The sequence below is a fragment of the Palaemon carinicauda genome, chromosome 23 (assembly GCF_036898095.1).
Source record: "Palaemon carinicauda isolate YSFRI2023 chromosome 23, ASM3689809v2, whole genome shotgun sequence".
Taxonomy (NCBI): Eukaryota; Metazoa; Arthropoda; class Malacostraca; order Decapoda; family Palaemonidae; genus Palaemon; species Palaemon carinicauda.
This window is the reverse complement of record NC_090747.1, coordinates 62,282,412-62,299,420: the sequence shown is the minus strand read 5'-3', so window position 1 is coordinate 62,299,420 and position 17,009 is coordinate 62,282,412. Positions and strand designations below refer to the sequence as shown.

The 17,009-nt window shown below is 37.7% G+C and overlaps 1 protein-coding gene across 1 annotated transcript; it reads right to left on the bottom strand.

The window, feature by feature from the left end:
* Positions 1-2,959: 2,959 nt before the first annotated feature.
* LOC137617617 (uncharacterized) lies at positions 2,960-12,819 on the bottom strand. The gene is made up of 2 exons (XM_068347623.1): positions 12,785-12,819; positions 2,960-3,533 (listed from the first exon to the last, which is right to left on the bottom strand). Exons 1-2 carry the CDS (start codon positions 12,817-12,819, stop codon positions 2,960-2,962), a joined length of 609 nt encoding a protein of 202 aa, XP_068203724.1.
* Positions 12,820-17,009: the final 4,190 nt, after the last annotated feature.

The following is a 17,009-nucleotide window of genomic DNA, read 5'->3' as shown; positions in this document are numbered from 1 at the left end:
TTCATGGGGTTCAGGCTCAGGATCAGGTTCAGGTCACTGTTTGGGTCCAGGTTATAGTTTCGCTAGCGGATTGTGTTCAGGTTCAGGTTAAGTTCAAGTTTAAGGTACAGGTCCCGCTCATGGTTAAGTTCATGGTTCAAGTTCAAGTTCAAGCATAGACTTTGCAACAGTGCCTGGGGATTTCTTGTCGTGTGTTTTAGCATTTGATTTTTCTCTTTCTTCATTTCGTAGTTTCTTTCTTCCTTCAGCCTTTTCACCTTCCTGTCCCTCAAACCTTTTTTTTTGCTGAGAGAGAGAGAGAGAGAGAGAGAGAGAGAGAGGAGAGAGAGAGAGAGAGAGAGAGAGAGAGATAAACTCCACCTATTACTCCTGTCCCTTTAACAATGAAACATCATCTCTTCATTTCCTTCAAAGTGTTCATTAATCCTAGCTTTTCACTCCTATCTTATTCCAACTATTTTTGGCCTTCCTCCATCAACTGCTCCTCCTCCTACTCCCTCCCACTTCTACACCAACTCCCTAGCCCACTTCTACAAAAACTCCTTCCTCTTCTCCTATACCAACTCCTCCCACTCGCTCCTACATCAACACAGCTCACCCACTTCTACAAAAACTCCTTCCTCTCGCTCCTACGCCAACTCCTACCACTCGCTCCTACACCAACTCCTCTCGCCCACTTCTACAAAAACTCCTTCCTCTCGCTCCTACACCAACTCCTCCCACTCGTTCCTACATCAACTCCTCCCTCTCGCTCCTGCAACAACTCCTTCCTCTCTCTCCTACATCAACTCTTCCCCCTCGCTCCTACATCAACTCCTCCCACTCGCTCCTACATCAACTACTCTCACCCACTTCTACAAAAACTCCTTCCTCTCGCTCCTACACCAACTCAATTGACTCGTTCCTAGATCAACTCCTCCCTCTCGCTCCTGCATCAACTCCTCTCACCCACTTCTACAAAAACTCCTTTCACTCCTACACCAACTCCTCTCACTCGCTCCTACACCAACTCAATTGACTCGCTCCTAATCAACTCCTCCCACCCACTCGCTCCTACTCCATTAATGATTAAACCTTGACTTCCTCTTCCTAGAATAATTATAAATGAGTCATTAACATTTGACACTTCCATCATAGTACATCCACAATCCTTTCCTATCCCATTCCCTATCCCCACGAGCGCCTGCCTCCCCCAAACCTATCCTTCTGAGTGGCTGGGATAGATAAAAGAAAAAAGCGATAGATGGTCGAGTTGATTTTAAACTTCATGCAGAAGGAAAGCAAATAGTTTTGTCTTTTTATGGGGATTCCAAACGAAGGGGAAAACTACCTTTTTATGGGTGATGGTGGAATAAAGATGGTGTTCTCATGAAGATTTTATTCTCCTTCATAAAAGAAAATGTGGGTTTGATGAAAACCTTACGCTCTTTAATAAGAAAAAAGAAGTTTTGAGGAAACTTGTAAACTCTTTGATAAGAGAAAGGGGTTTTAAAGGTAGGTGGTATTTTGATAAAAATCTTACAATCTTTGATAAGAGAAAATATGGTATATTGATGGAGATTTTATAGTCATTGAGCATAGGAAAAAATTACTTTGATGAATAAAATTGATATTTTGATGAAGATTTCATACTCTTTAATGAAAGAAAAGAAGGAAATTATTTATTAAAGTTTTGACTTTACATTGGGATTTCAAAAAATTTGTATTTTCATTAAGAATTTATATTTGATAAAAGAAAATGTGGTTTTGATGAAAATCTTACACTATTTGATAATGGAAAAATCGTTTTGATGAAAATCTTACGTTTTTTTATATAAGTAAAAAAAAATTGCATTAGTGAAAAAAGAAAAGATGTTCATTATTTATAGTGGAAAAACAAAGATGTATTTTGGTCTAGTAATTCATATCGCCCAAAGCAAAAACATAAAAACCTTTCTATGATAATCTGAAAGATAAAGAGAAAAAAAAAATAATGGAATTTCCCTTATGGAAATAAAGATAAAATACGAAGAGAAAAATATTTCATATTCAGCACACTGGTTCATGAAAAGTCAAAGTTCAGATAACATTTCAGTAGAGAGAGAGAGAGAGAGAGAGAGAGAGAGAGAGAGAGAGAGAGAGAGAGAGAGAGAGAGAGAGAGAGAGAGAGAGAGCTAATGCCCCTTTGTATCCGATGAAGCCCTGAGTTATGATAAATGATGGTGAAACTTGTCGAAGATGAATGCAGTTTTTGAGTTCAGTTCATCACGGTGTGCTTTAGAGGTGCCAAGGTAACAATGGAGAGAGAGAGAGAGAGAGAGAGAGAGAGAGAGAGAGAGAGAGAGAGAGAGAGAGAGAGAGAGAGGAGAAAACCCTAATATGCTAAAAATGTAACTGTCTAATAGTAATAATAATAAGAAAATACTGGTTCTGTATTTGCATTGGATAAGTTCATTATAAGATAAGAAGGGAACTGATAAAGAAAGTAAGAGGAACAAAAAGGGGCGGTTGAATAAACAAGAACAATTACAGGAGAGAGAGAGAGAGAGAGAGAGAGAGAGAGAGAGAGAGAGAGAGAGAGAGAGAGAGAGGGAGAGAGTGTGTGTGTCTCGCAGAAAGCAAACAATTAAGGAAAATATATAATAAAGATATCTCTTTATTTTCCATTTTGGCAATGAATCACCAACCAATCACAATTTTTTTTTTATTTCTGGTTCGAAGGAAGTGTGTATGTTCATACATGAGTGTGTTTTTATGTATGCCCTACCTATCCAAATACGTGTAGTGTGTCTCCTTTGACCACGTAAATAATAATAGAATGGTGTGCGAGAGAGCCATTAGGTTGTCACTGAGAAGCGAGGTGAATGTAACTGAACTTTATGAAACTGACAATGAGCATAAATACCAGGACCTGCGAGCAAGAACCTTACAAAAATTCAAGCTAAATTAAACATGATTTGTCAGGCTTATGCAGGTCGGTTTAATAACAGTGCAGGGAAGGAAAACTGTTACAGTGCAGAGGCAGGACATATGCAGGTTTTAGGCAATCAATGGTGATCCAGTGTTCTTTGCCACGGTTGTTGATGAAGAAAGCCTCCAGCGTACGATGGGTCACAAAGAAAGAACCACTGTAAGGGGGCATTAGCCGTTGCTTGCTAGTGTCGTTCTGCAGGTTAGTAGGCGTTGCCAAGTGCAGATCTGTCGGCATGTGCTGCTTAGCTTGGGGCTTGTCTGGCTGCATGGAGTAAACTTTCATACAACTTGACGTAAGCACTGGAGATTGTAAGGGAAGGTTGCAGATGGAAACAAACTCGACAGGGACCACCAATGGGTCACCATACACTATTTGAGAAGCAGTCTTTAGGCCCAGGAGGAACCATGGAAGCTGGGTAAACCAGTTGGAGTCCTTGCAGTGGGACATCAAAGTTGCTTTAGGGGTATGCTGAAAACGTTCAACCATTCCGTTGGCAGCAGGAATGTTGGAAGTTGTCTGATGTAGGGTGATGCCCAGGAGATTCGCTATTGATGTCCACAATTGACAGGTGAAAGTGGTACTGCCATCAGAAGTAATATGCTTAGGGATACCAAATCTCGCTATCAGTCCTGAGAGTAAGGCACATGTACATGAGGCAGACGTTGCAGTTTCCAAGGGAATGTCTCAAGGACAACAAGTGAAGCGGTCGATGATGGTAAACAGATAACTATGACCTTGTGATGTGAGTAGGGGAACTACTACATCGACATAAATGTGGGCAAAACGACTATGAGGTTACGGAAAGGTGCCCACTCCTGAATATATGTATCGATGTACATTTGAAGTTTAGCATATAGTACAGGCACAGATCCAATCCCTAGCATCCTTTGTAATGCCGTTCAAAATGAACTTTGTCTTCAGTAGCTGTGCAGTGCATCGGTGAGTGATGTGAAAAGCCACAAATGAAATCAAACGCGAAGGGCACGAAGTAGATTCACTTCAAGACATAGCCGTCTGCATCCGTTTGTAAGGGAGTGATACTGGTCATTTCCCTGAGGGGGAGAGAAGTCTTTTAGTCCCCCAACGGTTGTTGAGAGAGCTGAAAAAGCTTGGATATACGGACAGCTGGCAATGGTCAGCACTGCTCCAGGAGGTATATTTACAGGGCGTCGTATGCTATTGGGGGTATCCCCTTGTTCGTAAATCTCCAATTTCTAATTGGAGATTTCTAGGAACATGTCCTCAGGGATCGCTGCGAGGTCATGGTCTACTTTACTACTTCAGCTAGTCACACCCTGGACTTTGTCACGTGGAGCTAGGCGAATGCTTTTGAGCAGGAAAAGAGCGGCTGTTTCATTGAGGTGGTGTGTGTGGAAGAGTTAGGTGCGATTGGTGGCATTATCAAACAATAGGTCACAACAATGAGGGAGTTGGCAGAAGGAAGCGAGTCCCCTGGTGGTCACCAGTTGTGCGAGAGAGAGAGAGAGAGCCGTTAGGTTGTAACTGAGAAACGAGGTGAATGCAACTTAATTTGATTAAACATACATCAAGCTTAAATACCAGGACTTGCAAGCAAGAACGTCACAAAACTTCAAACAAAATTGAACATGACATGAGGTATCAGGTTTATACAGGTTGGGTTATTAAGAGTGCAGGAAAGAGCGAGTGATAAAATAAAAACAAAATCGTGTACGACCATGTATGAAACACGTGCGGTACAATGGAATTGAGATGGGAGAACAACTGTCCTCCAACTGAGGGACTGGAAAAGGGTAGATTTGAATCAAATAGAGGAGCAGAGAACGGGGCAGCCTCATTTGCTGTCTTTGGAAAACTACACTTGAAATTTCAATGCTTTCAAACCATTCAGTGCATTACTTCTGCAATTGCAAAAACATTTTCATAAATGATTTCAACAATTGTAAAAATACTACATAATTATTATCAGGCAAGATGATTACAATCTCTCTCTCTCTCTCTCTCTCTCTCTCTCTCTCTCTCTCTCTCTCTCTCTCATTCTAATTTTGAGGATTAATTTGCCGTGTGGAGCAGAAGAGGAAGTCATATTTTCATACATTTCCAATACAAATTCTTATGCGTAAAAATAACACCATTAAATATCTCCTTAACTTACAACACATCTCTGGTGTCGGGTGCGAGTGTCAGTGCCCCCCCCCCCCCCCCAAAAAAAAAAACGGTGCAAAACCCCAAAATATAACTAAGAAAAAAAGAAGAATATGAAGTTAGAACAATACTACCGAGAGAGCAATTAGTCTTCGACGTCAATTTCATGTAAGCGATAACTGGGTTTGAAAACTCATTAATTTCTCAGGTTATTATCTTGGTACGTGTGTCATAATTATGACACTTTGAATTTTTAAGTGTCATAATTATGACACTTTGAATTATTAAGTGTCATAATTATGACACTTTGAATTATTAAGTGTCATAATTATGACACTGAATTTCTAAGTGTCATAATTATGACACTTTGAATTCTTAAGTGTCATAATTTTGAAACTAAATTTGGAGGGGAGAGAGAAGGGGTGAGGAGGAATGTGAGAGGGAGGGAGAAAGGGAGAGGTATTGGACTGGGAGGTGGGGGAGGGGGAAATGGAGGGGTTGAGACATGAGAGGGAAATATGAGGGGAAAAAGGGGGAGAAGATTTAACCAATGTTTGAGGTAAAGGGGAAAGATGTAGAGGGTAGGAGAAGAGTAATAGATGGAGGAGAGAGAGGGAGGGTGAGGAGGAATGTGAGAGGGAGGGAGGGAGAAAGGGAGAGGGATTGTAGGAGTCTTGCCATTTCTCATCCTCCATCATGATATAGTAACCACTTTTTCTCTCTCTCCAGAAGTCCGCCATTATCTGACCAAGATCCTTTGCCAAACCTTCTCGGGTCTTCACACATTTTTGTCATCTCAGAGATTCAGTTCTCTCAATTTTTTTATGTTTTCTTTAAATAAAATTCCTATACATTCTATGGTTTTAAGTCTTCTTAAGAGCTTTATAATTGTTTGTGAATTAGTAATAAATGCATTGTTCAATGGCCACTTTCCTCTTGGTAGGGGTAGAAGAGACTCTTTAGCTATGGTAAGCAGCTCTTCTAGGAGATGGACACTCCAAAATCAAACCACTGTTCTCTAGTCTTGGGTAGTGCCATAGCAACTGTACCATGACCTTCCACTGTCTTGAATTAAAAGTTCTCTTGCTTGAGGGTACACTCGGGCACACTATTCTATCTTGTTTCTCTTCCTCTTGTTATTTTCAGGTTTTTAGTTTATAAATGAAAGATTTATTTCAATGTTATTATTGTTCTTAAACTCCTTTTCTAGTTTTTCCTTACTTACTTTCCTCGCTGTAGCTATTTTCCATGTTGAAGCCCTTTTGGGCTTATAGCATCCTGCTTTTCCAACTAGGGTTGTAGCTTAGCCATTAATATTATTATTAATAATAATAATAATAATAATAATAATAATATAAAATTTACAAATTTTGTTAAGGAAGATTGATTACTTTGACTTGTTAGCATTTACACGAAAATGCATTATATGTATATGTACAGTATATGTATATAATTACATATTATATATGATGTGCATATGTATAGTTATATGTGGGCATGTATTATAGTCGATATATATATATATATATATATATATATATATATATATATATATATATATAAATATATATATATATATATATATATATATATATATATATATATATATATATATATATATATATATATATATATATATACTTGTATACACACACACACACACATATATATATATATATATATATATATATATATATACATATACATACATGCACACACACGAATATGAAATTTAACAATTTTCATTTTATTTCCTTAAGATTATATCTGGTATAAAATCTATGGATGCAACACATGAGGACTATAGAGGTTTGTCCATAACTCTAATAGGTTCTCTCTCTCTCTCTCTCTCTCTCTCTCTCTCTCTCTCTCTCTCTCTCTCTCTCTCCGTATTTTCATTGAATATTATCTTGAGTTTTACTCATATTCATTCTCAGTCCTACATTTCTGCGTTAGCTATTCGAATATTATATTATCTTTTGCACTTAAACATACCTCCGTCATATACAATTCTAAAGTTGTTGAGGTATTTCCCCGTAATTGTAATCCTTACATTATCCCAATCTAAAATTTTAAAAACTATGAGAGATGGAGTCTGCTTGTCTAATTCCTTTTTCCCATTTTCTATAAACTTCTTCGATTTTTATGTAGTTTTTTCGGATTGCTCTACTTCCTGTATAGATATCTTCAATTGTTCTTAGATAGGAGTCTTCTATTCCTTGTTTTTGAAGGGCTTTCCTTACTGCTGAGGTTATGACGGAATCAAATGCTTTCTCATGGTCTATAAATGCCATACATAGTGGTTTGTCATATTCTGTTAATTTTTTTCATTAGCTGGTTAATTATATGGATATGGTCAGTTGTTGAATGCCCACTTCGAAAGCCTGCCTGCCCTCTTGGTTGATTAAAGTCTACCTGTCTTTCTATTCGAGCTAATATCATCTTTGTAAATATCTTATATATAACGAAAAGTAAACTTATTGGACGGTAATTTTATGAAATCCGTTCAACATTTATAACACCATTTTTAATTTTGATTTCCGACATCATTTTCTTTTTCATTCTTTTTTTTTATATTCCTCCCAATAGGAGACCTTGGTCATAAATTTCCTTTAACTGCTGAATTTCATCTTCGGTAATGGTCTCTCTCGTATCTTTCATTCTCTCATATTTCTCTGCCTAATCATATGCCCATTTTCTTGATGAAATGGAGAACTGTCATCACTGAGGAGGATCTGTAAATCACGAAGTGTCATATCCATGGAAATCTTGATGTCATACTTATGACACTTTAAATTTGGAAGTGTCATAATAATGAAACTTTAAATTTGAAAGTGTCATAATAATGAAACTTTAAATTTGGAAGTGTCATAATAATTAAACTTTAAATTTGGAAGTGTCATAATAATGAAACTTTAAATTTGGAAGTGTCATAATAATGAAACTTTAAATTTGAAAGTGTCATAATAATGAAACTTTAAATTTGAAAGTGTCATAATAATGAAACTTTAAATTTGGAAGTGTCATAATAATGACATTTTGAATTTGGAAGTGTCTTAATAAGGAAACTTTAAATTTGGAAGTGTCATAATAATGGAACTTTAAATTTGGAAGTATCATAATTATGGAATTTTAAATATGGAAGTGTCATAATTATGAAGTTGTAAATTTGGAAGTGTCATAATAATGAAATTGTAAATTTGGAAGTGTCATAATTATGAAACTTAGAATTCTGAAGTGCCATAATTATGAAGTTTTAAATTTGATAGGTTCATAATTTTGAAACTTTCAGTTTGGAAGAGCTAGTGTTTTTGGAACTTTTATTTTGGAAGTGTCATAATTATGCAATATTATTTTATTGATATAACCTTGAAATTCTGATTTAAAATCTGTCTCAGACAAGATTCCCATAAATACTAATCATCAAATTGAATTAAGAGTTCTCCATTATTCTTTCTAAGGACCTAGATGTGTCGTAACCCTGAAATTCATAGTTTCTTTGAATGTCATAACCCTGGGTCGTTTCCAAAGAGAAAAGACACCCGTGTCACTCAAGATAGGTGTCATATCTGTAAAAGAGAATTGTTGAATAATTCATCCATTTTTAGATGGAAATTAACCGTAATAGTAAAAATCTTGACATTTCTTTTTTGAGTTTTATATAAATTCAGAAATGATCTGAACAATTTTTATATTCTCATTAATTTTGAGAATGACTCTGAGAGTTTTAGGAACGACTGCAACCCTAAAATATTAAATTCTAAAACTGTTATATATAAATTCATATATATATATATATATATATATATATATATATATATATATATATATATATATATATATACAGTACACACACACACACATATATATATATATATATATATATATATATATATATATATATATATATACTGTATATGTGTGTGTTTGTGTTTGTGTTTGTATATATATATGTGTATATATATATATATATATATATATATATATATATATATGTATATTTATATGTATATATATATATATGTATATATATATGTATATATATATATATATATATATATATATATATATATATGAACCCCTCTGATGGTCCAGCACTTTGCTGCAGTAGAGGGGCTTGAGTGTCTCAATGATGGGCTGGGCAATGGCGGTGGGGTAGTTTATCCACCCTGGCAGGCTCAACCATACCGCTCGCTAAGGCCAGTTCTGAGAGACCAGACCAAGACTGGATCCCCCTATAGGCCTTCTCCTTTATTTCAGATGGGCAAAGGCTAGGAGAAGGAAAACTCCAAAATCAAACCAAACAAGACCCTAACGGCGGAGCTTCCCAGCGCCGGCGGAAGAGGGCAATGCCTATCGGGCAGGCAACAAGGCGGGCCTTGACATAACAAGAACCCGGCAGCCCGATGCAACCAACATCGGAGAAGCCTCCTGTCTCATATGTCTTGAGCCGCAGTGAAAACGATGTGGGCCAAGTGTGTGTGCGTGGCCGTTGCAAAGCCACGACTACCCAAAACAATATACCCAGCTACTGGCATTCTGTCGTTTCCTCCACCCTTCTGCATCTCTTTCTCACCATCATCATCATCATCAGCACCCACCCCATAGATAGGAGGCTGATGGCTAACGACAGAACCCAATACTCGGACACGAGTGGGCGCCGATGATATATATATATATATATATATATATATATACAGGTATATACATACATATATATAAATATATATATATAAATATATATATATATATATATATATATATATGAATATATATATATATATATATATATATATATATGTATATATATACATATATATATATATATATATACATATATATATATATATATATATATATATATATATATATATATATATATACACATATATATACGCATATATATGTATATATAAATATATATATTGACTATAATACATGCCCACATATAACTATACATATGCACATCATATATGATATGTAATTATATACATATACTGTACATATACATATAATGCATTTTCGTGTAAATGCTAACAAGTCAAAGTAATGAATCCTCCTTATTAAAAATTGTAAATTTTATATTATTATTATTATTATTATTATTATTATTATTATTATTATTAATGGCTAAGCTACAACCCTAGTTGGAAAAGCAGGATGCTATAAGCCCAAAAGGGCTTTAACATGGAAAATAGCTACAACGAGGAAAGTAAATAAGGAAAAACTAGAAAAGGAGTTTAAGAACAATAATAACATTAAAATAAATCTTTCATTTATAAACTAAAAACTTGAAAATAACAAGAGGAAGAGAAACAAGATAGAATAGTGTGCCCGAGTGTACCCTCAAGCAAGAGAACTTTAATCCAAGACAGTGGAAGGTCATGGTACAGAGGCTATGGCACTACCCAAGACTAGAGAACAGTGGTTTGAGTTTTGAGTGTCCTTCTAGAAGAGCTGCTTACTATAGCTAAAGAGTCTCTTCTACCCTTACCAAGAGGAAAGGAGCCACAGAACAATGCATTTATTACTAATTCACAAACAGTTATAAAGCCCTTAGGAAGACTTAAAACCATAGAATGTATAGGAAATTTATTTAAAGAAAACATCTAAAAATCGAGAGAACTGAATCTCTGAGATGGCAAAAATGTGTGAAGACCCGAGAAGGTTTGGCGAAGGATCTTGGTCAGATAATGGCGGACTTCCGGAGAGAGAAAAAGTGGTTGCTATATCATGATGAAGGATGAGAAATGGCAAGACTCCTACAACCCCTCTCCCTTTCTCCCTCCTTCCCCCTCACATTCCTCCTCACCCTCCCTCTCTCTCCTCCATCTATTACTCTTCTCCTACCCTCTACATCTTTCCCCTTTACCTCAAACATTGGTGAAATGTTCGCCCCGTTTCCCCCTCATATTCCCTTCTCATGTCTCAACCCCTCCATCCCCCCCCCACCTCCCAGTCCAATAACTCTCCCTTTCTCCCTCCATCCCTCTCACATTCCTCCTCACCCCTTCTCTCTCCCCTCCAAATTTAGTTTCAAAATTATGACACTTAAAAATTTAAAGTGTCATAATTATGACACTTCCAAATTTACAGCTTCATAATTATGACACTTAAAAATTCAAAGTGTCATAATTATGACACTTCCAAATTTACAGCTTCATAATTATCACACTTAAAAATTCAGTGTCATAATTATGACACTTCCAAATTTACAGCTTCATAATTATGACACTTAAAAATTCAAAGTGTCATAATTATGACACACGTACCAAGATAATACCTGAGAAATTAATGAGTTTTCAAACCCAGGTATCGCTTACATGACATTGACGTCGAACATTAATTACTCTCTCGGTGGTATTGTTCTAACTTCACATTGTTCTTTTTTTCTTAGTTATATTTTGGGTTTTTGCACCGTTTTTTTGTCACTGACACTTGCACCCGACACCAGAGATATGTTGTAAGTTTAGGAAATATTTAATGGTGTTATTTTTACGCATAAGAATTTGTATTGGAAATGTATGAAAATATGACTGCCTCTCCTGCTCCACACGGCAAATTAATCCTCAAAATTGGAGTGGAGAGAGAGAGAGAGAGAGAGAGAGAGAGAGAGAGAGAGAGAGAGAGAGAGAGAGAGAGGTTGTAGTCATCGTGCCTGATAATAATTATTATGTAGTATTTTTACAATTGTTGAAATCATTTATGAAAATGTTTTTGCAATTGCAGAAGTAATGCACTGAATGGGTTGAAAACCTTGAAATTTCAAGTGCAGTTTTCCAAAGACAGCAAATGAGGCTGCCCCGTTCTCTGCTCCTCTATTTGATTCAAATCTACCCTTTTCCAGTCCCTCAGCTGGACTGTTGTTCTCCCATCTCAATTCCATTGTACCGCACGTGATTCATACATGGTCGTACACGATTTTGTTTTTATCTTATCACTCGCTCTTTCCTGCACTGTTAATAACCGAACCTGTATAAACCTGATACCTCATGTCATGTTCAATTTTGTTTGAAGTTTTGTGACGTTCTTGCTTGCAAGTCCTGGTATTTAAGCTTGATGTTTGTTTAATCAAATTAAGTTGCATTCACCTCGTTTCTCAGTTACAACCTAACGGCTCTCTCTCTCTCTCTCTCTCTCTCTCTCTCTCGCACAACTGGTGACCACCAGGGGACTTGCTTCCTTCTGCCAACCCCCTCATTGTTGTGACCTATTGTTTGATAATGCCACCAATCGCACCTAACTCTTCCACACACACACCACCTCAATGAAACTGCTGCTCTTTTCCTGCTCAAAAGCATTCGCCTAGCTCCACGTGACAAAAGGTGACAAAAGTCCAGTTTCGCTTTAAGGGTGTGACTAGCTGAAGTAGTTAAGTAGGCCATGACCTCGCAGCGATCCCTGAGGACATGTTTCTAGAAATCTCCAATTAGAAATTGGAGATTTGGGAACAAAGGGATACCCCAATAGCATACGACGCCCTCTAAACATACCTCCTGGAGCAGTACTGACCATTGCCAGCTGTCCGTATATCAAAGCTTTTTCAGCTCTCTCAACAACCGTTGGGGGACTAAAAGACTTCTCTCCCCCTCAGGGAAATGACCAGTATCACTCCCCTACAAACGGATGCAGACGGCTATGTCTTGAAGTGAATCTTCTTTGTGCCCTTCGCGTTTGATTTCATTTGTGGCTTTTCACATCACTCACCGATGCACTGCACAGCTACTGAAGACGAAGTTCATTTTGAACGGCATTACAAAGGATGCTAGGGATTGGATCTGCGCCTGTACTATATGCCAAACTTCAAATGTACATCGATACATATATTCAGGAGTGGGCACCTTTCCGTAACCTCATAGTCGTTTTGCCCACATTTACGTCGATGTAGTAGTTCCCCTACTCACATTACAAGGTCATCGTTATCTGTTTACCATCCTCGACCACTTCACTTGTTGGCCTTGAGACATTCCCTTGGAAACTGCAACGTCTGCCTCATGTACATGTGCCTTACTCTCAGAACTGATAGCGAGATTTGGTATCCCTAAGCATATTGCTTCTGATAGCAGTACCACTTTCACCTGTCAATTGTGGACATCATTAGCGAATCTCCTGGGCATCACCCTACATCAGACAACTTCCAACAGACAACTTCCAACATTCCTGCTGCCAACGGAATGGTTGAACGTTTTCAGCATACCCATAAAGCAACTTTGATGTCCCACTGCAAGGACTCCAACTGGTTTACCCAGCTTTCATGGTTTCTCCTGGGCCTAAGGACTGCTTCTCAAATAGTGTATGGTGACCCGTTGGTGGTCCCTGTCGAATTTGTTTCCATCTGCAACCTTCCTTACAATTTCCAGCGCCTACGTCAAGTTGTATGAAGATTTACTCCGTGCAGCCAGACAAGCCCCAAGCTAAGCAGCACATACCGACAGATCTGCACTTGGCAACGCATGTTAACCTGCACAGCGACACTAGCAAGCAACGGCTAATTCCCCCTTACAATGGTTCTTTCTTTGTGATCCATCGTACGCTGAAGGCTTTCTTCATCAACAATCGTGGCAAAGAACACTGGGTCACCATTGATTGCCTAAAACCTGCATATGTCCCGCCTCTCAAGAGCATGGTGCAGTATTTCATACACGCTCGTGCACTGTAACAGTTTTTCTTCCCTGCACTGTTAATAAACCGACCTGTATAAGCCTGACAGATCATGTTTAATTTAGCTTAAATTTTTGTAACGTTCTTGCTCGCAGGTCCTGGTATTTAAGCTCGATGTCAGTTTAATAAAGTTCAGTTACATTCACCTCGCTTCTCAGTTACAACCTTATGGCTCTCTCGCACACCATTCTATTATTTACGTGGTCAAAGGAGACACACTACGCGTGTTTGGATAGGTAGGGCATACATAAAAACACACTCGTGTATGAACATACACACTTGCTTCGAACCGGAAATAAAAAAATTGTGATTGGTAGGTGATTCATTGCCAAAATGGAAAATAAAGAGATATCTTTATATTATCTATTTTCCTTAATTGTTTGCTTTCTGCGAGACACACACACACTCTCTCTCTCTCTCTCTCTCTCTCTCTCTCTCTCTCTCTCTCTCTCTCTCTCTCTCTCTCTCTCTCTCTCTTATCAGTTTCCCTTCTTATCTTATAATGAACTTATCCAATGCAAATACAGAACCAGTATTTTCTTATTATTACTATTAGACAGTTACATTTTTAGCATATAAGGGTTTTCTCCCCCCCCCCCCTCTCTCTCTCTCTCTCTCTCTCTCTCTCTCTCTCTCTCTCTCTCTCTCTCTCTCTCTCTCTCTCTCTCCATTGTTACCTTGGCACCTCTAAAGCACACCGTGATGAACTGAACTTAAAAACTGCATTCAGCTTCGACAAGTTTCACCATCATTTATCAAAACTCGAGGCTTCATTGGACACAAAGGAGCTCTCTCTCTCTCTCTCTCTCTCTCTCTCTCTCTCTCTCTCTCTCTCTCTCTCTCTCTCTCTCTCTCTCTCTCTCTCTACTGAAATGTCATCTGAACTTTGACTTTTCATGAACCAGTGTGCTGAATATGAATTTTTTTTTCTCTTCGTATTTTATCTTTATTTCCATAAGGGAAATTCCACTATTTTTTTTCTCTTTATCTTCCAGATTACCATAGGAATGTTTTTATGTTTTTGCTTTGGGCGATATGAATTACTAGACCAAAATACATCTTTGTTTTTCCACCATAAATAATGAACATCTTTTCTTTTTTCACAAATGCATTTTTTTTTTACTTTTAATAACAACGAAGATTTTCATCAAAACGATTTTTCCCATTATCAAATAGTGTAAGATTTTCATCAAAACCACATTTTCTTTTATCAAATATAAATTCTTAATGAAAATACAAATTCTTTTGAAATCCCAATGTAAAGTCAAAACTTTAATAAATAATTTCCTTCTTTTCTTTCATTAAAGAGTATGAAATCATCAAAATACCAATTTTATATAATTTCATATTCATCAAAGTATTTTTTTTCATTTGATCAATGACTATAAAATCTCCATCAATATACCATATTTTCTCTTATCAAAGATTGTAAGACTTTTATCAAAATACCACCTACCTATATCACCCCTTTCTCTTATCAAAGAGTTTACAATTTTCCTCAAAACTTCTTTTCTTTTATTAAAGAGCGTAATATTTTCATGAAACCCACATTTTCTTTTATGAAGGAGAATAAAATCTTCATGAGAACACCATCTTTATTCCACCATCACCCATAAAAAGGTAGTTTTCCCCTTCGTTTGAAATCCCCATAAAAAGACAAAACTATTTGCTTTCCTTCTGCATGAAGTTTAAAATCAACTCGCCCATCATTCGCTTTTTTCTTTTATCTATCCCAGCCACTCAGAAGGATAGGTTTGGGGGAGGCAGGCGCTCGTGGGTATAGGAAATGGGATAGGAAAGGATTGTGGATGTACGTATGATGGAAGTGTCAAATGTTAATGACTTGTTTGTAATTATTCTAGGAAGAGGAAGTCAAGGTTTAATCATTATTGGAGTAGGAGCGAGTGGGTGGGAGGAGTTGATTAGGAGCGAGTCAATTGAGTTGGTGTAGGAGCGAGTGAGAGGAGTTGGTGTAGGAGTGAAAGGAAGGAGTTTTTGTAGAAGTGGGTGAGAGGAGTTGATGTAGGAGCGAGAGGGAGGAGTTGATCTAGGAACGAGTCAATTGAGTTGGTGTAGGAGCGAGAGGAAGGAGTTTTTGTAGAAGTGGGTGAGAGGAGTTGATGTAGGAGCGAGTGGGAAGAGTTGATGTAGGAGAGAGAGGAAGGAGTTTTTGTAGAAGTGGGGGAGAGGAGTTGGTGTAGGAACGAGTGGGAGGAGTTGGTGTAGGAGCGAGAGGAAGGAGTTTTTGTAGAAGTGGGGGAGAGGAGTTGGTGTAGGAGCGAGTGGTAGGAGTTGGCGTAGGAGCGAGAGGAAGGAGTTTTTGTAGAAGTGGGTGAGAGGTGTTGATGTAGGAGCGAGTGGGAGGAGTTGGTATAGGAGAAGAGGAAGGAGTTTTTGTAGAAGTGGGCTAGGGAGTTGGTGTAGAAGTGGGAGGGAGTAGGAGGAGGAGCAGTTGTTGGAGGAAGGCCAAAAATAGTTGGAATAAGATAGGAGTGAAAAGCAAGGATTAAGGAACACTTTGAAGGAAGTGAAGAGATGATGTTTCATTGTTAAAGGGACAGGAGTAATAGGTGGAGTTTATCTCTCTCTCTCTCTCTCTCTCTCTCTCTCTCTCTCTCTCTCTCTCTCTCTCTCTCTCTCTCTCACAGCAAAAAAAAGGTTTGTGGGACAGGAAGGTGAAAAGGCTGAAGGAAGAAAGAAACTACAAAATGAAGAAAGAGAAAAATCAAATGCTAAAACACACGACAAGAAATCCCCAGGCACTTTTGCAAAGTCTATGCTTGAACTTGAACTTGAACCATGAACTTAACCATGAGCGGGACCTGTACCTTAAACTTGAACGTAACCTGAACCTGAACACAATGCGCTAGCGAAACTATAACCTGGACCCAAACAGTGACCTGAACCTGATCCTGAGCCTGAACCCCATGGACCCTAAGTGGAACTTAACATTAAACTGAACTGTAACTGCACCCTGAACCTAAACCTGAGCCTACAACTGAACTTAATTTTGGCTTTGAACAGTAAATTTAACCTAAACCCTAAACCTACACCATAACTTGAACCTGAACCTTAAACTGAACCTAAACCTGAACCTTAAACTGAACGTAAACCCACACCATAACTTGAACCTGAACCTTAAATCGAACCTAAACCTGAATCTTAAACTGAACATAAACATACACCATAACTTGAACCTGAACCTTAAACTGAACCTAAACCTGAACCTTAAACTGAACATAAACCTACACCATAACTTGAACCTGAACCT